This window comes from Scyliorhinus torazame, chromosome 17 (assembly GCF_047496885.1).
Source record: "Scyliorhinus torazame isolate Kashiwa2021f chromosome 17, sScyTor2.1, whole genome shotgun sequence".
NCBI classification, from domain to species: domain Eukaryota; kingdom Metazoa; phylum Chordata; class Chondrichthyes; order Carcharhiniformes; family Scyliorhinidae; genus Scyliorhinus; species Scyliorhinus torazame.
Window position 1 is genome coordinate 8,687,870 of NC_092723.1, and position 21,560 is coordinate 8,709,429.

Genomic DNA, 21,560 nt, shown 5'->3' on the forward strand with positions numbered 1-21,560 from the left:
CTCAGGACAGGTTTAGATTTTACTTGCGTTCAGACTTGACGACAGGGGACATTTGGTTGATTACTTTGCGACAGGAAAAGGATTTTTTTCCCTCTTATTTGTGTTTGTCATGCTTAGAGAGCATTTTCCCCACCTCACTCAACCAGAGACTTGGGTCGGAAGCTTACCACCAGCAAATACAGGAAATGCAGGAAAAACGCAGCAGGTCCCTCAGGATCTAGGAAGAGAAAAGAGAGCTTAATGTTTTGGGTCGAACCCTTTGTCGCACCTGGTGCTCTGACAGAACGTTAAAAATCTGCGCCTTTTCCCAGTTGCTAATGAACTTGCTGTTTGTTGTTAGCTGAGGTTGTCAAGGGATATGGACCTAAATTGGGTAAATCAGCTGGGATACAGAATTGAACAGTGCAGAACAGGTTTGAAGGGCTGTGTGGCCTACTTCTGTTTGCATGGTGAATATTTCCAGCACTTTTTGTTTGATTTTGCATATTTTTTTCCCTCCATGCTAATCGTATCCGTCTCCGGGCTACCAGGGAAGCAAAGGCCAGAACGTCTGCCTCTTTCTCCTCCTGGATTCCCGGGTCTTCCGACACCCCGGAAATCGTCACCTCTGGACTCTGGACTTGTTTTTAACACCGTGGACATGACGTCCGCAAACCCCTGCCAAAATCCCCTAAGCTTTGGACATGTCCAAAACATGTGGACATGGTTCGCCGGTCCTCCCGTACATTTTGCACACCTGTCCTCCACCCCAAAGGATCTGCTCATCCGGGCCACTGTCATGCGAGCAACCTTAAATTTGATTTTGCATATTTGATATCTTTATTAGTTACTCATTAGAGCTCCGTATTCTAGGCCAAATGTTTTATTTTTGCACAGGGGAGATAGTGGTATTGTCACTGGACTAGTAATCCAGAGGCCCAGAGTAATGCTCTCGGGACCAGGGTTGATGACAGATGGTCAAATTTGAATTCAATAAAAAGAAATCTCAAATTAAAAGTCTAATGATGGCCATTGTTGATTGTCATGGAAACCCACCTTCTTCACTATTGTCCGTCAGGGAAGGGAATCTGCCAGCCTTACCTGGTCTGGCCTACATGGGACCCCAGATCCACAGCAATGTGGTTGACTTTTCACTGCCCACTGGCACAGCAAACCACTCCGTTCAAGGGCAATTAGGGATGGGCCACAAATGCTGGTCGAGCCCGTGAAACCCACATCCCGTGTATGAAATCCTCAGGAGACCCGAGAAGGTGATACAAACACAGATTTGTGCTGGAGGCAAATTGAAAGGCCGCAATGCGGGACTACCCATCATGCTGGTCCCAATCCGGGCCGGCTTTTTAAGTGTTAGTTTCACGAGCCCCACCTGCTAGGCCTCTGCCCCTCAGTGGGGAGCTTGTATCCCACGAGCCCCTCGGGGAGATCAATTGAGTCGTCCCCATGGTTCTCGTGAGTTTTATTAAATCATGAATGAAAAACAAATCATTTAAACCATGGCTCCTGTCAACTAGCACCTGAATCTCCAAAGTAAGTATAGATTGGAGAATTTGGGGAACTATCTTCCTTCGAGAGAAGATTGGGAGGAGTTTTGATAGAGGTATCTAAAACCATAAGGGTGGAAGGTATGGGAATGAGAGGGCACATATTTAAGCTAATTGGCAAAACAAGCCACAGAGACATGAGGAGAAGCTTTTTCACACAGCGAGTGCTTTAAGATCTGGAATATAGTGGAATACTGTATGAGCGTGTGGTGGGGGCACCACCTTTGCCCATCTCCACTGATTCCTGTAGCTCCTTGCATCTTCATGTCCCTTACGGACTTATTCCGCCTATTGAGTTGTCTTCAGCCAATGTTCACCAATGTACTTGCTCCTCTGTTCCCATTCTGTGTCCATTACTTCCCTAATAAGGTGTTTAGCTATGTGTGAATGGCTCTGTGCAAATATCAATTATTATCCTGTGAAGTTCTCATGGCTTGCCATACTTGTCGAATAACTGGAAGCATCATTTGTCCAAATTTATTATATGCTTGCAGACACTTCTCAGTTGCTCGTTCCAAATGTAGTGTCGAAAGATTCTTCTGCACTGCTAAGTTCATCGCTGTCAAAGAAGGTAAGGAAAAATTGTTTCAATGCCCTGGAAGTTGGTATTATCTCATTGAAAGGTTTCTCTCTCGCTGTGATGATTCAGAGTTTTACTTGTGTAGTGGGCGCCACCTACTGACGGTAGAGAGGAAAGGGAACCCTCGTTACAGCCATTGGCTTTTAAATCATTACTCTGTCCTGTCTTCTAAATCATTACTCCGTCCTGACTTCTAAATCATTACTCTGTCCTGACTTCTAAATCATTACTCTGTCCTGAATTCAAAATCATTACTCTGTCCTGTCTTCTAACTCATTAATCTGTCTTGATTTCTAAATCATTACTCTGTCCAGTCTTCTAAATCATTACTCCGTCCTGACTTCTAAATCATTACTCTGTCCTGACTTCTAAATCAGTACTCTGTCCTGTCTTCTAAATCATTACTCCGTCCTGACTTCTAAATCATTAATCTGTCCTGTCTTCTAAATCATAACTCTGTCCTTGTAGGGGGTTCTTTCTCTTTACTCCACTTACAGGCCGCTGTTTGGGGGTCTGCCGATGGCTGTGAGTGTCTCTCTCCTACAAGCCTCAGAATTTTGAAGGCCGGGGAATGCCGCACTGGAGCAACTCCGCAGGAGAGAGAGCGCTGAACCAGGCGCACCGTTTATATCTAACCGGTACCCTGATACTTATATCACACAGCTGTCCCAGAACCACCACCAATGCCTGGGTGATTCTCTCTCTTGTCGGTGGGACAAGCTGCCACCCTGTACCTATTCCACTCGAGTAGTTCCCCAAGAGAGAGAAAAAGAGAGATCACACTGTTTATGCCTAACCAGTAGTCTCCCTTGAGTGAGCGTTTCGAGGCGCCCAGATCACCCTCGGTTCTCGACTCCGGAATTCTGGTTGAGGATAGAAGTTGTGACTTTGCCAGAGCGTGTCAGTGAGAGGGAAAAAAAAGGAACAGGATAGACTCCAAACGAGTTTCAAACTTACAATTTACTTAACAACACCCAAATCAACCTCTCCAATATCACATCACACATGAATAAAACTTATGCTTTATCTTATTACTACGGGAGAAAAATACTAACGGACACAACGAAAATCTTCCTTTACACAATTTTACAGATGAGCAAAAGATTACCGGAGTTTAAAATGCCTCCTCCCCCCGCTGCCTCTACTCCTATCTTAGTTCGGGAACTTCAACAAGTTGGCTGAGGATACTTCCAATCCTCGGGGGCTCTGTCGTCTCCGGGTGCTTCCTTCCTTGGGTTGAAAAGGGGGTGCAGGCTGGTCTTCCCTCGTGTCACGATTCGACAAAACTAAAAAGTCCCCCCCCCCCCCCCCAGCACGTCTCTTTTAAAAGTCAATTTTAAAAGGCTGACTCCGGCTCCGAAGCAATTTCAAGGACAATGGATTTCTGGACACGGGCAGTTTCGGTTTAGGCTGAAACTGCCTTACCCTGTTGCTTGTCGATTTCAACGTCCTGTTTAATGCTCCTCGGCCAATTTTAACAAACTGTTAATGTTTGTCCAGAGCTTCCTGAACGATATCCCATTAACAGGTTGGGTCTTTTGTTTTCTGTTATGGGGCCGATTTGCGTGGCCATTGTCTCCCTGCTGGGCTGTTTTCTTCTCGTCTGCTGATCTCCATCTCCCTTTGTCCTTCTGGTGATTAGATGACCGGCGTGTCGGTGTCTCTGCTGCACCTGGATCCCTGTGGCTCGCACCTTTCCTGGGCCCAATCCACAGGCAGGTTAGGTTAGTCCTGCCGAGCCTTCTGGGAGGTTTTGTCAGCTGGCAACCAGCGTTGGCCACTTTAAAACGTCAGGTTTCTCCTGAGTCCTTTAAAAAATATGGAGGATTGTCCTGAAACTTACAGTCCTGTCTTCTAAATCATTACTCTATCCTGTCTTCCTGCTCTTTCTTTTAATTTCTGAGAATGTGGACTTTTTCCTGGCATTCGTGATTTTTATATCCTGACTGTTGCTCATGATCCAACCGGAAGGTTTTGTGATGTTCTTTGTGTTGCTAAATTCAGGATAGTTGGCGTAGTGTTAACAAAGCCCACAAAATAGCTTTAACTTGAACAAAGCTGTAAATTTGTTCACACTATTAATTTGGATTCGACACATACACCTAAATAATACACGGTTGATAACTAACATATAATCTACACTCACCTACAACTAATCTTTGCACTGCTATAAACTACGATCTGCTCTTACTCGCACTATCTTTCCTTCAGTCTATGCTCTAGCTAACTCCTTCACTTCTCTCCCCCCACAAGGCTCAGCATCAATGTGTTATATACTTGTAACTCTAGCTCCCTCTAGTGGCTGATCATTAACCCTTGCAGTTCTTACATTTATGGTAATACCACAGCTTTGAGAGAGTTATTCCAGCCACAGTTAATGTGAATCATTTGTTGTGCAGCAAGTTCTGAAGGGCAATAACTAAACATTAGCACCATGTGAGCTCTGAGGGAGAACAAGGGACTTGTCCTGATCTCATGAATGTGTAAAGAGGCTGTGGTGTTTAGCATTCCGAAACCTGGAGAGACGCCTGGTGAAATGAAATGAAATGAAAATTGCTTATTGTCACAAACTTCAAATGAAGTTACTGTGAAAAGCCCCTAGTCGCCACATTCCGGCGCCTGTTCGCGGAGGCTGGTACGGGAGTTGAACCCGTGCTGCTGGCCTTAGTCTGCTTTACAAGTCAGCTGTTTAGACCACTGTGCTAAACCAGCCCCAGTTAGGTGTAACACCTAAAGGGCATCCAGATGTGAGGAATGCGTGACCACAATTGATTTTTAAAAAATATATATTTTTATTCAAATTTGTACATATTTTCTACTAAAGTCTCCCCTTACAGAAAAAAGAAAAACAAAGAACGCATAAATAAACATCTTACAACTACATAAACACAGTGGTAAACACAAAGTACACCCCCCCTTCATTCCCCCCCCCCCCGGGTTGCTGTTGCTGCTGACCACCTCCTAACGCTCCGCTAGAAAGTCTAGGAACGGTTGCCGCCACCTGACGAACCCTTGCACAGACCCTCTCAAGGCAAATTTTACCCTCTCCAATTTAATGAACCCTGCCATGTCGCCGATCCATGCTTCCACGCTTGGGGGCTTTGCATCTTTCCACTGTAGCAGAATCTTCCGCCGGGCTACCAGGGACGCAAAGGCCAGAATACCGGCCTCTTTCGCCTCCTGCACTCCCGGCTCGTCCGATACCCCAAATAGTGCTAACCCCCAGCTCGGCTTAACCCGGGTGTTCACCACCTTAGACACCGTCCTCGCAACGCCCCTCCAGAACCCATCCAGCGCCGGGCACGCCCAGATCATGTGGGTGTGGTTTGCTGGGCTCCGCGAGCACCTCCCACACCTGTCTCCCACCCCAAGGAACCTGCTCAGCCTCGCCCCTGTCATATGCGCTCTGTGAAGAACCTTAAATTGTATCAGGCTAAGCCTGGCACAAGAGGAGGAAGAATTAACCCTACCCAGGGCGTCCGCCCACGTACCCTCATCTATCTCCTCCCCAAGCTCCTCCTCCCATTTACCCTTTAGCTCCTCCACCGAGGTCTCCTCCTCCTCCTGCATCTCCTGGTAGATCGCCGAGACCCTGCCCTCTCCAACCCACACCCCCGAGAGCACACTATCCTGGATCCTGAGTGCTGGAAGCAGCGGGAACTCCCTCACCTGCCGTCTTACAAACGCCCTTACCTGCATGTACCTGAAGGCATTTCCGGGGGGAAGGCCAAATTTTTCCTCCAGCGCCCCAAGGCTCGCAAACGTCCCATCTAAAAACAGGTCCCCTATCCTTCTAATTCCTGCCCTGTGCCAGCTCAGGAACCCTCCATCCATTCTCCCCGGGACGAACCGATGGTTCTCTCGGATCGGGGACCAAACCGAAGCCTCTACCTCACCCCTGTGGCGTCTCCACTGCCCCCAAATTTTCAAAGTCGCCGCCACCACTGGACTCGTGGTGTACCTAGTCGGCAGGAGCGGCAGCGGTGCTGTCATCAGCGCTCTCAGACTCGTGCCCACAGGACGCCATCTCCAGCCTCTTCCATGCTGCCCCCCCCCTCCATTACCCACTTGTGTATCATCGCCACATTTGCAGCCCAGTAGTACCCACACAGATTAGGCAACGCTACCCTCCTCTGTCCCTACTCCATTCCAGAAACACCCTTCTCGCCCTCGGAGTCTTTTTCGCCCACACAAATCCCATGATGCTCCTGCTGACCCGCTTAAAAAAGGCCTGAGGGATCAGGATGGGGAGGCACTGGAATACAAAATGGAACCTCGGGAGCACCGTCATTTTCATTGACTGTACCCTACCCGCCAGGGAGAGTGGCAGCATATCCCACCTTTTAAACTCCTCCTCCATCTGCTCCACCAGTCACGTCAAGTTGGCCAGCTCCTGGCCACCTGGATCCCCAGGTACCGAAAGCTCCTTTCCGCCCTCTTCAATGGAAGCTCGTCTATCATCCTTCCCTGGTCCCCTGGGTGTACCACGAAGATCTCACTCTTCCCCACGTTGAGCTTATACCCGGAAAAGTCCCCAAACTCTCTGAGGATCCGCATCTCCTCCGGCATCCCCCCCACTGGGTCCGCCACATACAGTAACAGGTCATCGGCATACAACGATACCCGGTGTTCCCCCCCCCCCTCGGACCTGCCACCTCCAGTTTCTGGACTCCCTTAAAGCCATAGCCAAAGGCTCAATTGCCAATGCAAATAGCAAGGGGGATAGGGGGCACCCCTGCCTCGTCCCCCGGTACAGCCAAAAGTATTCCGACCTCCTCCGATTCGTGGCTACACTCGCCAACGGGGCTTCGCAAAGTAGCCTAACCCAACTAATGAACCCCTCCCCGAACCCAAACCTCCTCAACACTTCCCAAAGGTACCCCCACTCTACCCTATCGAAGGCCTTCTCCCCGTACCCATACACCGCCCCTTGCGCTTTCCTCCACTGCACCTCTGCCTTCTTGGTGGTCAACAGGTCGAACTCGGCCTGGAGGCTTCGTCGCTCCTGGAGTCGTCCCTCCTCGGGGACCTCTGCATACCTTCCTATCCACCCTTAAAATCTCCCCCACCAATCTCTCCCTCTCTCTCCTTTCCTTCCTCTCCTTGTGGGCCCTAGTGGAGATTAGCTCTCCCCTAATCACCGCCTTCAGCGCCTCCCAAACCACCCCCACCTGCACCTCCCCTTATTGTTAGCCTCTAGATAGCTTTCAATGCACCCCCGGATCCGCCCGCTCACCTCATCATCCGCCAGCAAGCCCGCAGTGACCACAATTGATTGACCACACTCGGGCTGGTGCAACTTCTCTTCATGCTGACCTCAATAAAGGCAAAACAAGAAAATGCCTGGTGCCCAAAACTCACTTTGAGTTCGACACTGTCCTGAATGAATAATTCAACAGTCTGCTTGTTCCCTTTTCCCAAAGCTCTGAAACTGAGATTAAAAACAAGAGTTGCAAACGTTACAAATGTTTATGGATGATCTTGTTCCTTCCCCCACATAATAACATCTTTTGCTTTTTAAATCCACTGTTTTGTCTCTGGTCTCCCTTTGCTAGAGTGCTGGCAGGAGGCAGCTTTGGATGCCCTCTCCGTAATCCATAATCACACGTAACAGCAACTGGAGTAAAACATCAATGGCATTTCACAGAAACATTATCAAACCACATTTGACATCCAGCCATTTGAGATATTGTGGGATGCGACCAAATGTTTGGTCAGAGAGTTGAGCTTTCAGGAGCATCTTAAGAGCGATCAGGGGAAATTCCAGAGCTGGAGATCCAGGCACCCCCGAAGGCACGGCCACCAATGGGGCAGTGATTAAAATTGGAGAAGTGGCAGAGGGCAGAATTGAAGGAGGGCAGAGCTCTGTATTGTCCCGCACCCCAGTCATTAACGGCAAATTCCAGAGGGCAGTGAAACGAGTGCACCTTTACTGCAGCCTTGAGTCATGGCAAAAAAGGAGGGACGTGGGGAACAGGGTGAAAAATCCCACCCGCAGCATGAATCTTGGGCTGGAATTTCTGATTTGAGGCTATGGCCCCATGCCGGCATAGGAACGGTGGCGTTTTACGACAGAACAATGGCGTAAAACGACCACCGATCCTCCATTTGGCTGGGAGCCAACCTCAAGGCAGCGTAGTGCATCTGGCTCTAGCTGCCGATACGGCCCGGGAGAATTGCCGGGTCCATGGCCGCTCGTGCGCATGCTCACGGCCTGCAGCATGGCCAAGGCCGCACCGTGCAACATGACGCTGGTGCTCGTGGATCCGGCCTGCGAAATCGTGCCCCCCCCTTTGGCCGGCTCACGGGCCCTGGACCAACCCCCCCCCACAATGCCCCCAGCCCCTGGCAAAGCTCCCACTCCCGAGGATCGGCCCTTCCCCGACTGTGGTGGCGCTTGACTGAGTCCGCAGCCGCCACGGGCGAGTTCCCGTCGGATGCGACCACACGTGACCGACGCCATCGGGAAGTCGGCCGGTCGGGGGCAGAGCATCAGGGGGTGAGCCTCAGGCAAAGCCCTGGGGCTGTCGATATGTCGCGTGGCGTATTCCCAGAGTCCGCCGCTTTGGAGGGGGCAGAGAATCGCGAAAGCAGCGCCGCTCCCGATTTGGTCGCAACCTTTGATTCTGCATCCGGAGAATCCCGCCCCTAGTCTCTCAGATTGGCCTGCTGTGCTCCTCCCGTATTCTGCTTTTTCTTTAACTGAAAAATTCTTGTTTCCCGTCCTTAGGAAAAAAAAATAGAAATCCGTGAGAAAAAGATTCCGCCACAGACGGTGGACAAAATGGCCCAGGAAACGGCACAAATACCTGTCCGAATTACACCAAGGGTAAGGTGGGAAAGAATTGAACTTTAATAAAAATGTTCTTGATAATAGAATCAGTAGCTTGGGCAAAAGTGAAAAGTTTAACAATTGTGATTATACTGGGCGCGATCGAACCGCCATGCTGCCCCCGAAAAGCAGTGCGCCGCGGCCCAATGTGGCCGATAGAAGCCAGGAGACCCTGCTTACCAGCTCGCAATGTCACATTGCAATGGCAGGAACATCTTTTGGCAAATCTGCATGTTAGAGCGAGACAGCTAGTCTCACTGTAATATGCAGATTCCCGAGGCACCCGGGGTGTTGGGATCTTGCCCCTTCGCCTAGGAGATCTCCAGCGATCGCCGTTCAGAACTGGGCTTTACAAGTGGGGAACAGAAGGGACATCAATCGTGGGGGGTCTCCCAGGGAATCGGAGTACCCAATTCAGTTTTTCCAATTAAGAGGCAATTTAGCGTGGCCAATCCACCTACCCTGCACATCTTTGGGTCATGGGGGCGAAACCCAAGCAAACACGGGGAGAATGTGCAAACTCCACGCGGACAGTGACCCAGAGCCGGGATCGAACCTGGAACCTCGGCGCCGTGAGGCAGCAGTGCTAACCACTGTGCCGCCGTGCTGCCCAGGATCACAGTGTGTTGTACGTTGACTCACCAATGCAGAATAAAGTCGCTGCTCTTTGTATTCTGTCTCTGCAATACTGCAACTTTGCCATTGGATGGCAGTAAAGGCTTTGGAGCCCAAAGGTGCCATTGAATGGTTTGTGTGTGTGTGTGTGTGTTTATTTATTACAATCAAGGGGCATTTTCGCGTGGCCAATCAACTTACCCTGCACATCTTTTGGGTTGTGGGCATGAGATCCACACAGACACGGGGAGAATGTGCAAACTTCACAGATACGCCAGTGACTTTTAAGGGGCGTCTTGACAAAAGATGACTAGGATGGGAATAATAATAATAATCGCTTATTGTCGCAAGTAGGCTTCAGTGAAGTTACTGTGAAGAGCCCCCAGTCGCCACATTCCGGCGCCTGTTCGGGGAGGCCGGTACTGGAATTGAACAAGCCAGCTGTTTAGCCCACTGTGCTAAACCAGCCCCTAGATAGAGGGATATGGTCCCCGGAAGGGTCGGGGGTTTTAGTTCAGACGGGCACCATGGTCGGCACGGGCTTAGAGGGCTGAAGGGCCTGTTCCTGTGCTGTAAGTTTCTTTGTTCTTTGTCGACACGGATCGTGACCTGGGGCCGGGATCGAACCTGTGTCCTCGGCGCCATGAGGCAGCAGTGCTAACTGCTGCGCCACATTTCCGCCCTGCTAGGTATGTTTATTAACTGAGTCATTAACAAGTTTGTTTTAAGCAAGTGTACTGGCCGCATTGTACAGTAAAACCTCTGTCATCCGGCACGCTCGGGGACTGGGAGGTGTCGGTTAATCAACGCGACGGCGTTTACGACAGCGGGATTGGAGAATCCCGCCCCCTATGTTTCAATCATGTCACGTCACATTCTTCTGAGACAAGGCAGAAAAGTGAACTTTGTGCATTCGATCAGCCATGATAGTAAATGGCGGAGGCTCGAATGGCCGACTCCTGATCCTATTTCTTATGATCACTTGGCCTGTGTGACTGAGTTGGTGTGTGTCGTTCATTGGGGTCCATAGTCTTTCGGGATGAAGAAAGGGTCCAGCTGAAGTCGAATCCCAAAGTTGAGCCTTGTACACGCGAGCCAGCCAGCTGAAGGAGGGATGTTTGTACGGGATGGAGAATCAGTCCGTTCGGGAATGAGACCCACACCATAATGAGCCTCCCCCCTTTTGCCAGAAACCTCCGATTGGATCGAATGAAAAGTAAACAGTAGAGCCTGAAGCAACTTCAGTTTGAATCCCCCAATTTTTGAATTGTTGAATACAGGATGGATTATTTAAAAAGTAAAAGTGTGTAAGTTCCAGTTGGCCATATTACTTTTTCTGAGTTACCAAGCCAGGGCTCAGAGTGTGGGTCAGGGGCGAACCCCTAATCCAGCTCCTCGCCTGCTCCAAAAACCAATTCAAATTGAATCCAATTCATGGTCCCCACAAGAGAGACATACCAGGGGCGTCATTCTCCGACCCCCCCGCCAGGTCGGAGAATCGCCGGGGGCTGCCGTGAATCCCGCCCCCGCCGGTTGCCGAAGTCTCCGGTACCGGAGACTTCGGCAACCGGCGGGGGCGGGAATCGCGCCGCGCCGTTTGGCGGCCCCCCCCCCCCCGCTCGATTCTCCGGCCCGGATGGGCCGAAGTCCCGCCGATAAATTGCCTGTCCCGCCGGCGTAAATTAAAGTACCTATTTACCGGCGGGACAAGGCGGCGCGGGCGGGCGGACTCCGGGGTCCTGGGGGGCGCGCGGGGCGATCTGACCCCAGAGGGTGCCCCCGCGATAGGGGCCCACCGATCCACGGGCGGGCCTGTGCCGTGGGGGCACTCTTTACCTTCCGCCTCTGCCACGGTCTCCACCATGGCGGAGGCGGAAGAGACTCCCTCCTCTGCGCATGCGCGGGAAACTGTCAGCGGCCGCTGACGCTCCCGCGCATGATCCGCCCCGACATGTCATTTCCGCGCCAGTGGCGGGGCACCAAAGGCCGTTTCCGCCAGCTGGCGGGGCGGAACTCCCTCCGGCATCGGCCTAGCCCCTCAATGTTGGGGCTCGGCCCCCAAAGATGCGGAGCATTCCGCACCTTTGGGGCGGCGCGATGCCCGTCTGATTGGCGCCGTTTTGGGCGCCAGTTGGCGGACATCGCGCCGTTTGGGGAGAATTTCGCCCCAGATCTGAGCCAAAGGCTCAATCTACATTACACTTGATCTTAGCCAATAATGAAAAGGTTGATGTGACTTTCTTCTGTTTGCTATTTCTAACACTGATAACTGGTGTATGTTAAATGGGTTAATTCTCCATTAAAATAGTGGGCAGAGGTATGGAAAGGAATAGTGCGGGGGGAGATAGAGCATAGGGTGTCCTTATATGCCGATGACTTGCTGTTATACGAGTTGGAATCGAGTGTGTCGATAGGGGGAATATTGGAGCTGCTTCGAGTGTTTGGGTCTTTCTCGGGGTACAAACTAAATCTAGATAAGAGTGATTTGTGGTGTCTCGGCGGGGGGTGGGGGGGGGGCTGCCATTCCATAGGGCAGGGACTCACTTTAGGTACCTGGGGGTGCAGGTTGCCCGGGAGTGGGGGGGGGGGCTCCGCAGGTACAACATTTCTAGTTTGGTAGGGAGAGTGAAAGCTGATCTGGCAAGGTGGGATGGTCTCCCTCGGTCACTGACGGGTTGGGTACAGGCGGTTAAAATGAACGTGTTGTCGCGATTTCAGTTTATTTTTCGATGCCTGCCGATTTTCCTGCCAAGGGCTTTTTTCAGAGAGATTGAGGGAAGGATTACTTTATTCATATGGGGAGGTAAGGTGGCCAGAGTTAGAAAGGTGCTGCGACAGAGGGGAAGGCAGGCAGGGGGTTTGGGTCTTCCGAACCTGATGTATTACTACTGGGCGGCGAATGTGGAGAAGGTGTGGAGCTGGGTAAGAGGGGTTGATTCCCAGTGGGTCAGAATGGAGGAGGGTTTGTGGAGGGGATTGGGATTGAAAGCACTAGCAACAGCGCCGCTCCCATTAGCTCCGGGGAAATACTCAGGGAGTCCGGTAATAATAGCTTCCTTGAGAATTTGGAGGCAGTTTCGCCAACACTTCGGGTTGGGGCAGGGTCAAGGGAAATGCCGATTCGGGGGAACCACAGATTTGAGCCAGGGAGGTGGGATGGAAATTTTCAGAAAGGGAGGAGAAGGGGATTAAGACACTAAAAGATTTGTTTCATAGGGGTCGGTTTGCAGGATTGATGGAGCTGGAAGCGAAGTATGGGCTGGAGCAGGGGAAATGTTTAGATACATGCAGGTTTGAGATTTTGCCAGAAAGGAGATACAGAGCTTCCCGGTGGAGCCGGCCTCCACATTGCTGGAGGAGGTGCTGACGACAGGGGGACTGGAGAAGGGGGCAGTGTCAGCGGTTTACGGAGCTATTTTGGAAGAGGAGAAGGCACCACTGGAAGGGATCAAAGCAAAGTGGGAGGAAGAGTTGGGAGAGGATATGGAGGAGGGGTTCTGGTGTGAGGTGCCCCGGAGAGTGTATGCCTCCAACCCGTGCGCGAGGTTGGGGCTGATACAGCTGAAGGTGGTATACAGAGCACACCTCACGAGGGCGAGGGTGAGCCGATTCTTTGGGGGAAGGAGTAGTAGATGTGTGTGAATGTCGCAGGGTGGGGTGGGGCCAGCTAATCACCTTCATATGTTTTGATCCTGTCCAAAGCTAGAGGATTACAGGAAGGAGGATTTTAGGGTAATTTCTAAAGTGGTGCACCTGAAACTGGACCCGGGCCCCCAGGAGGCCATATTCGGGGTGTCGGACCAGCGAGGGTTGGAAATGGGTGCGGAGGCAGATGCTGTAGTCTTCGCCTCGTTGATCGCCTGAAGGCGGATCCTGCTGGGATGGAGAGCAACCTCTCCACCCTGTGCCCTGGCGTGGTGGGCGGGACCTGTTGGAATTCTTGACACTTGAGAAGGTTACGTTTGAACTGAGGGGAAGGATGGAGGGGTTCTACAATTCATGGGCATTATTCATTATGCACTTTCAAGAACTGGATAACATCAAACATTAATTGGGGGGGGGGGGGTGGGAGGGTTGGGGGGAGGGGGGCTGTGTGTGTTAATGGCAACTATGGGTGATTCCTGATTCCTTTTTGTCATTTGTTTGTGTGAACATGCGGGTTAATGTCTGGGGTTTGGTGGGAGGATGGGATCGTTGTTATTGATATGGGGATTGACATATTTGTTACTGATTATTGTTTATTGTTGGTGGGTGTAAATTTGGGAGGAAATGTGAAAAAGGAGGAGAATCAAAAATATATATTTTTTTAAATAGTGGACAGAGGGTTGTCATAAATTCAGAGGCCATTTAACCCATCATGAATATTCTGGTTCCATGAAAGACTGACAGGTGTATTGTTAGCGGTATGAAGGTTAGGGATATACAGGCAGAGCACATTCGTGCCTTGTCCCACATCCCCACCTTTTGCCGTCATGTTAATTCATTCTGAAGTCGGTTGTTAAAGTCAGGAATCAGATGCCAAACTTTTACTTCATGCTAGATCTATTTACAGAATGCAGCAATGGAGGCAGCACGGTGGCACAGTGGTTAGCACTGCTGCCTCACGGCGACGAGGTCCCAGGCTCGATCCCGGCTCTGGGTCTGTTTGCACATTCTCCCCGTGTCTGCGTGGGTTTCGCACCCACAACCCAAAGATGTGCAGGGTAGGTGGATTGGCCACGCTAAATTGCCCCTTAATTGGAAAAAAATGAATTGGGTACTCTAAATTTAAAAAAAAAAGAATGCAGCAATGCAAGTTACCATCACCCAGTGTCCCAAAAGTCTCTCTCTATGCGGATTTTTTTAGTCTACCAATCAACAACACATTGACAGCTCCTTGAAGGAACAAGGCCGGGATTCTCCCCTACCCGGCGGGGCGGGGTGTCCCAGCGGGATGGAGTGGCGGGAATCACTCCGGCGTCGGGCCGCCCCAAAGGTGCGGATTTCTCCGCCCCTTTAGGGGCCAAGCCCTCACCTTGAGGGGTTAGGCCCGCACCGGAGTAGTTGGCGCGCCGCTGGCCGGCAGGAAATGCCTTTCGCGCCACGCCAGCCAGGGCCGAAGGGACTTCGCCGTCCGGCGGAAGACCACGCACGCGCAGGAGCGTCAGTGGCTGCTGACGTCATCCCCGCGCATGCGCGGGGGGGGGGGGGGGGGGGGATGGTCACTTCCGCATCGGCCATCGCGGAGGCTATGGCCGAGGCGGTAGGAAAAGAATGCTCCCACGGCACAGGCCCGCCCGCGGGTCGGTGGGCCCTGATCGCGGGCCTGGCCACTGTGGGGGCACCCCCCCCGGGGCCAGATCGCCCTGCGCCCCCCCCCCCCAGGACCCCGGGGCCCGCCCGCCCCGCCAGTCCCGCCGGTAAGGTAGGTGGTTTCATTCACGACGGCGGGACTGGCATGACAGCAGCGGGACTTCGGCCCACCGCGGGCCGGAGAATCGCCGGGGGGGGGCCGCCGACCGGGGTGGCGCGATTCCCGCACCCGCCAAATTTCCGGTGCCGGAGAATTTGGCGGCCGGCGGGGGCGGGACTCACGCCGCCCCCCCGGCGATTCTCTGACCCGGCAGGGGGGTCGGAGAATCCCGCCCCAAGTCTCTCTTTATATTCTTTATAATAAAAATCAATGGGCAGCACGCTGGCACAGTGGTTAGCACTGCTGCCTCATGGCGCCGAGGTCCCAGGTTCGATACTGGGTCATTATCCATGTGGAGTTTGCACATTCTCCCCATGTCTGTGTGGGTCTCACCCCCACAACCCAAAAGATATGTATGGTAGATAGATTGGCCATGCTACATTGCCCCTTAATTCGAGTAAAAACATAATTGGATACTCTAAATTTTAAAAAAATCAATAAATTCAACAAGAAAAAACAGGCAGTCTCTCTTTATATATGCTCATGGTACTTAATCAATTGATGCCCTCCACCTGTATCTCCCTAACCTTCATACCATTAACAATATACTCTGTACGTTCCTCATGCAACTGTCCAACTTCATTTTTATAATTATTTAGGGAGTGCATTTCCACCACTTGTTCAAATAGAGCTTTACAATTCTTGAGAACGGTGTGCAAAGATTTCTCCTCATCTCCCTCCACATCTTTTGCCAGTGGTGTTAATAATAATAATAATAATCTTTATTATCACAAGTAGGATTCCATTACTGCAATGAAGTTGCTGTGAAAATCCCCAAGTCGCCACATTCCGGCGCCTGTTCGGGTACACAGAGGGAGAATTCAGAATGTCCAATTCACCCAACAAGCATGTCTTTCGGGACTTGTGGGAGGAAACTGGAGCTTCCGGAGGAAACCCACGCAGGCACGGGGAGAATGTGCAGACTCCACACAACTCCTCTGGTTAATGACCCACTTACAAGAGGGCATATTATTTTTACCTCCCTGTTGTCTCCATCCAAACCTTTCACTGTCTTGAAAACCCGAGGTTGCTGTGGAACCATCTCTGCTCCAAGAAGAGCAGCTGAAACATTCCCAACCGTTCCCCATCACTGAAGCCCTCGTACCTGTCATATAAACGCATTTAAGTGTTTATTGCATCTAACGGCCAGTGGGATTTCCAGCCTTGGCACTATTTTGCATATCATTTGATATCAGGGGCAAGATTCTCCGACCCCCCGCCGGGTCGGAGAATCGCCGGGGGCTGGCGTGAATCCCGCCCCCGCCGGTTGCTGAATTCTCTGCCACCGCAGATTCGGCGGGGGCGGGAATCGCGCCGCGCCGTTTGGCGGGCCCTTCCCCCGCGATTCTCCGGCCTGGATGGGCCGAAATCCCGCTGCTAGGATGCCTGTCCCGCTGGCGTGGATTAAACCACCTCACTTACTGGCGGGACAAGGTGGCGCGGGTGGGCTCCGGGGTCCTGGCGATCTGGCCCCGGGGAGTGCCCCCACGGTGGCCTGGCCCGCGATCGGGGCCCACCGATCCGCGGGTGGGCCTGTGCCGTGGGGGCACTCTTTTCCTTCCGCCTTCGCCACGGTCTCCACCATGGCAGAGGCGGAAGAGACTCCCTCCACTGCGCATGCGTGGGAATGCCGTGAGCGGCCGCTAACGCTCCCGTGCATAAGCCGCCCGGAGATGTCTTTTCCGTGCCAGCTGGCGGGGCAACAAAGGCCTTTTCCGCCAGCTGGCGGGGCGGAAATTAGTCTGGCACGGGCCTAGCCCCTCAATGTTGGGGCTGGGCCCCCCAAGATGCTGAGGATTCCGCACCTTTGGGGCGGCGCGATGCCCGTCTGATTGGCACCGTTTTTGGCGCCAGTCGGCGGACATCGTGCCGATACCGGAGAATTTCGCCCCAGTTTTATTTCTATCCATTTTTTAAAATGGTCATACAAGTGTGATTGTAACAAAGAATATACCATCTCATTTATTTACTGTATCCTTTGTCTCTGCGTTTTCTCTTCCTTGTAATAATGTGTATAGTTGCCTGACAGCAGTCCGATGATCATAACCCATGAATAATCAGCCGGACTGGCTACTCAGCAGTGCCTGACGGTATTGACCGCCTCCCATGGGGAACCTTGCTTTGAGCGGTTTGAAGGCCTCGTTACCAGTAGTTAGCTCTTTTGCGATTGTGTGGTTTGCTGGAAAGCGCTTTGGATTGTCTTGAGATTGTGGAAGATATCATATAGTCCTTTCCTTCTTTCCAAGACACCAGTCACTTATGTGATGCAAATGACCTGAACTTTGATGTGTTGGAGAAGGGGGCGGCCTCAAATGTCTTGCTTGCTGCTGTCTTTGCTGCCTCTCATTCGCCTCTGGAGACCGGGTAGTGGGTGTTGGTTTAAACAACGCAAGGTTTGAGGCAGGCAGTGGGTTTAATTGGGTGGCTCAGTCACAAGTGGCCTCCTTCTGTGTTGAAACATGTGGGGCACTAAGTAAGGATGGGGAACATGCTCGCCATTCTCGAGAGATGCGATAAACTGGAAAAGTTAAATGCAATCGATAATGGGTGCAGAACGAGATGCAGCTTTGTGCAGTTGGTGGACATAGGAGCAATCGAGGATGAGGGGATTAGAGAAGGCCATTCATCCGACTGAAATTCATCCCCCTGCTGCCCTAATTTGCCCAGCCACAGAAAAGACTTGTTATTCCTGTTATTCCTTCTATTTTGCCTGTAAGATTATTCCAAATATTTGTCACTCTTAAAGTAGCCATTATTCTTGGGCTGCGGTTGCGAACCGTGAGTAAATGTATTTCTGCACTTTTCACCACATGACTTGCCCCAGCGTCCCTGTTATTAATCGGGAAACACATCCATCCTACGGCCTTCCAACGTCAATTGGAAAGCAAAATGACTCGTTATCCAATTGGATAATGCTCGACCCTCAGCCTTTCTTTCCCCATCATTTTTTTGTATTTGAGAAAGAGAAAAGTTCAAAGAAGACGACAAAAAGAAAAGCAGCAAGGTTTTTTTTAAATGTCCTGATGGTTTTCTCCAGGGTTCCACACCCAGAGTTCTGGAGATTGATCTTCAATTCCCGGAGACTCCACGACAACCCAAGGGGGAGCTTGATGGGCTGGGTGGCCACTTAATGTGCCATTATGACTCTTGACCTTAATAAAAGAAAGACGTAGATGGCTTCAAACCCAAATCAGAACCTGATTTCTGACTGGCTTTTAAATGTGCACCACGGCGACGAGCCCTGAACCTTTGTTCCTTTTGCAGATTGATGGAGTTTCGAGACCTTCGGGGAGTTTTATTGTTCTGCAGAATGGTCCTTCGACCAATCCACCCATCCTGAAGAGTAAACCGGTTGAACTGAGGTCTTCTGAGCCACCTGTGAAAAGGAAGAAAACCACGCAGGTGAAGAGTCATTGGAAGTTTGGAACTGATGTTGTCGGGTGGGGGGGGGGGGGGGGGGGGGGGCGTTCTTTTCAGCCGTTCTCTTATTGTGTTGTGCTCCCCGCTGCCGATGTTTCCCCCTTGGCCTTGCCCTCCTGCCGTCCATGCTGTGCCACCGCCGCTGTCTCGTCGCAGAGCAAAGTTTGCCCCAACTCGAAATTAAGCGAACCAAAATGAATGTTAAGATTTTCCAAGTGTTGTAAAATGCGTCTCAAGCATTCCGAACTCCAAACATTTCGAAATGCTCCCTCTGGCACAGTCGGCAATTTTGTCTGAATGATTGCAGCGTCTAAAAATATTCCAACTTGAGCTGCTAGCCACACTTTATAATCCGAGTACATGCCACATCCCAAACACCGCGGAACTGTTGGTGACTCAGAAATCATTAACCCAGCCACTAATGTCCAGGTTTTTAGCACTAATTCCTCGTCTTAAATGTTTCAATGTCTGCCAGGCTGGGTTCTGTTAAAAACTTTAGTGGACTTTTAAAGTTCTGCTTTCAAAGGACTTCCAAAAGGAGAATTTCTCCCAATTTATTTCACCCATCTACAGCTTGACGGCTTTCTCACCCCTACTTTCGGGTAGGTTAGCACAGGCCACAGTGTCGCTCTGCACATCTCCATAGCCATCATTCTCTTGCACACCTATACAAAGATTGATTTGATTTGATTTGATTTATTATTGTCACATGTATTAGTATACAGTGAAAAGTACTGTTTCTTGCATGCTGTACAGACAATGAATACCGTACATAGGGAAGGAAGGAGAGGCTGCAGAATATAATGTTACAGTTATAGCAAGGTGTAGAGAAAAGATCAACTTAATACGAGGTCGGTCCATTCAAAAGTCTGCTGGCAGTAGGGAAGAAGCTGTTCTTGCCTAAAGATCGCTAAATCTGTAAGTAATTGAATTAGAACATTGTTAGAGAGTTTAAAAGAGTTAGAATGAAGTTTTAGAAGCATAGAACGAGAGTAAAAGATAGCATTAGAGAGTATGCTGGGCACAGCTTGCAAGAAGTCGCCTCGCTCCGGCGCCATCTTGGAATCAAAGCCTCAGACGTTGGCGAGCAATCTGATGGGGTGGACGGGAAACGAGGATTCTTCCGCTCACAGCAGGTAAGGTGGTGGAAAAATTCAGCAAAGGTATTCAAAGTTGTGACCGCTTTTTGATGAGAGTACATTAAGGAGAACCTGTTTCTGCCGGCACTCATTTAAAATAATTGCCAAAATAACCAGGGGACATTGTGTTTTTACAGCAAATAGTTGGGGTCTGACGTTTACTACCTTGAAGGGAGATTCACGTCATCCCTTTCAAAAGAGGTCCGTGTGGAGTTTGCACATTCTCCCCGTGTCTGTGTGGGTCTCACCCCCACAACCCAAAAAGATGCACAGGTTAGGTGGATTGGCCAGGCTAAATTGCCCCTTAATTGGGGGGGGGGGGGGGGGGGGGGGGAAAGAATCGTATGCTGTAAATTGAAAAAAAAACTTTCAAAAAGAGGAATAAAAAAAGGAAACACTTGTATGTCTGTGGGGAGTGGGAAGGGAGCAGTACTTGGACGGTTCTTTCAGAGAGCTGGCATGGCCTCCTGTGTATTGCTTCTATGCCTTCCACGCATGACCATTTCCCAGTAGGTGTTGCTGGATACGGGAAACCACGCCTGCTCCCGAACCGAGTTGAGTCAGTTGCACTAACCAGATCAGACACCAGGGGGAGCTGGGAGTCCAAGTAGTTCAAAAGCGTTTTACCGACTGTGGTGAGAATGTGCAGCAAAAGCTGAACTGGGAGAAATTGGCTGCTTCACGTCGCTTGGTGCAGCCAAACATTATCCATGCTTGCCCGCCCCATTAGTATCGAACCAAAAGATTACCGAGACTCTTGTCTCCTCACTGAGGGTTAACCTTAATCTATACCTATCCGTGCTTCGTTTAGGCTGTACGACCCTACCATTCCAAAGTAACCAGCCCAATAGGAGTCAGCGGATGTGACACGAGAGAGAAGAGAAAGCCAGCAGTGGTCTCTATGGGAATGACCTTGCCATACGTGGCTGCCAGTTCATGCTAATCAATATGCAAGCGCAACCTACAGCAAGTTTAGAACAAAGCTACTCCTCTACCTGCACAATGGTACCTTGTTCCTTAAACTGTTCTCGGCTTCCTCATGATGGGTTGAGTTATTCAAAAGGGGTGAGAAGGGACACTAGTTTGATATCCAGGCAGTTTCTCTATCCCGATGGTGATACACCTGCCAGGGAGAGTTTAGATTGGCAAGGCCTTGGGTGGCACGGCGACGCAGTGGTTAGCACCGTCGCCCCACGGCGCCGAGGTCCCAGGTTCGGTCCTGGCCCCGGGTCACTGTCCGTGTGGGGTTTGCACATTCTCCCCATGTCCGTGTGGGTCTCACCCCCACAAGATGTGAAGAGTAGGTGAATTGGCCACGCTAAATTGCTCTTCAATTGGATTGGCAATGCCTCATCTTTCCGATTCCTATCCGGTGCCCACAGCTGCTCGTGTCGTCCCCGTACGTGTGTGCCAGGTGAGTCCAGATTTGGATTTGTTTGCAATGCCCCTAACCTGGTGAGAGAGCCTGCAGACACCGAATCGGTGCTAGTGCTGGGTAACGGGCACATGGGTGGGAGTGGTCTTCCAACGGCCACTTTTTATTACTCCTCCTAACTGCTCCTGCCACTATTTCAGGGTAGAATATTGGACCGTCACGCAGTGTACAGTCTAATAACCTAGTGGACAACCGGCTCAGTCTGTCTGAGAGTGTTCTGTGGGCCCACAGTGGCTGAGGTTTCAATGTGGGGACAATGCTGCGAGCCTCTTCAAAAGGGTGCTCGACCCTGGCACCAAAGAAAACTGGTGATGTATTTGAGGGGAAATAGACTTGCAAGCCAGCAGGGATAAAGCAGTGGAAAGACGCTGGCTGGATTGCTTTCCGGAGGTCCAGCATTCACTCAACGGGACAAATGGCCTGAGCTATAATGATTCCCTGACTCTCTCTAGCTACCAGATCACGGCCCCATCAAAGCTATTTAAAAAAACACGAAAAATGTGAAATACTCCTCCAGAAGCAGCCAAAGAGCAGGAAAACTGCTCC

The 21,560-nt window shown here is 51.0% G+C and overlaps 1 protein-coding gene across 1 annotated transcript in view; it reads left to right on the top strand.

The window, feature by feature from the left end:
• The window catches only part of LOC140393687 (uncharacterized), a 114,582-nt gene that overhangs the window by 71,116 nt on the left and 21,906 nt on the right, over positions 1-21,560 (top strand). Inside the window, exons 5-7 of the mRNA XM_072479978.1 lie at positions 2,036-2,112; positions 8,852-8,950; positions 18,285-18,422. Of these exons, the coding sequence (XP_072336079.1) occupies positions 2,036-2,112; positions 8,852-8,950; positions 18,285-18,422 (314 nt within the window). The remainder of the gene's footprint in view (positions 1-2,035; positions 2,113-8,851; positions 8,951-18,284; positions 18,423-21,560) is intronic.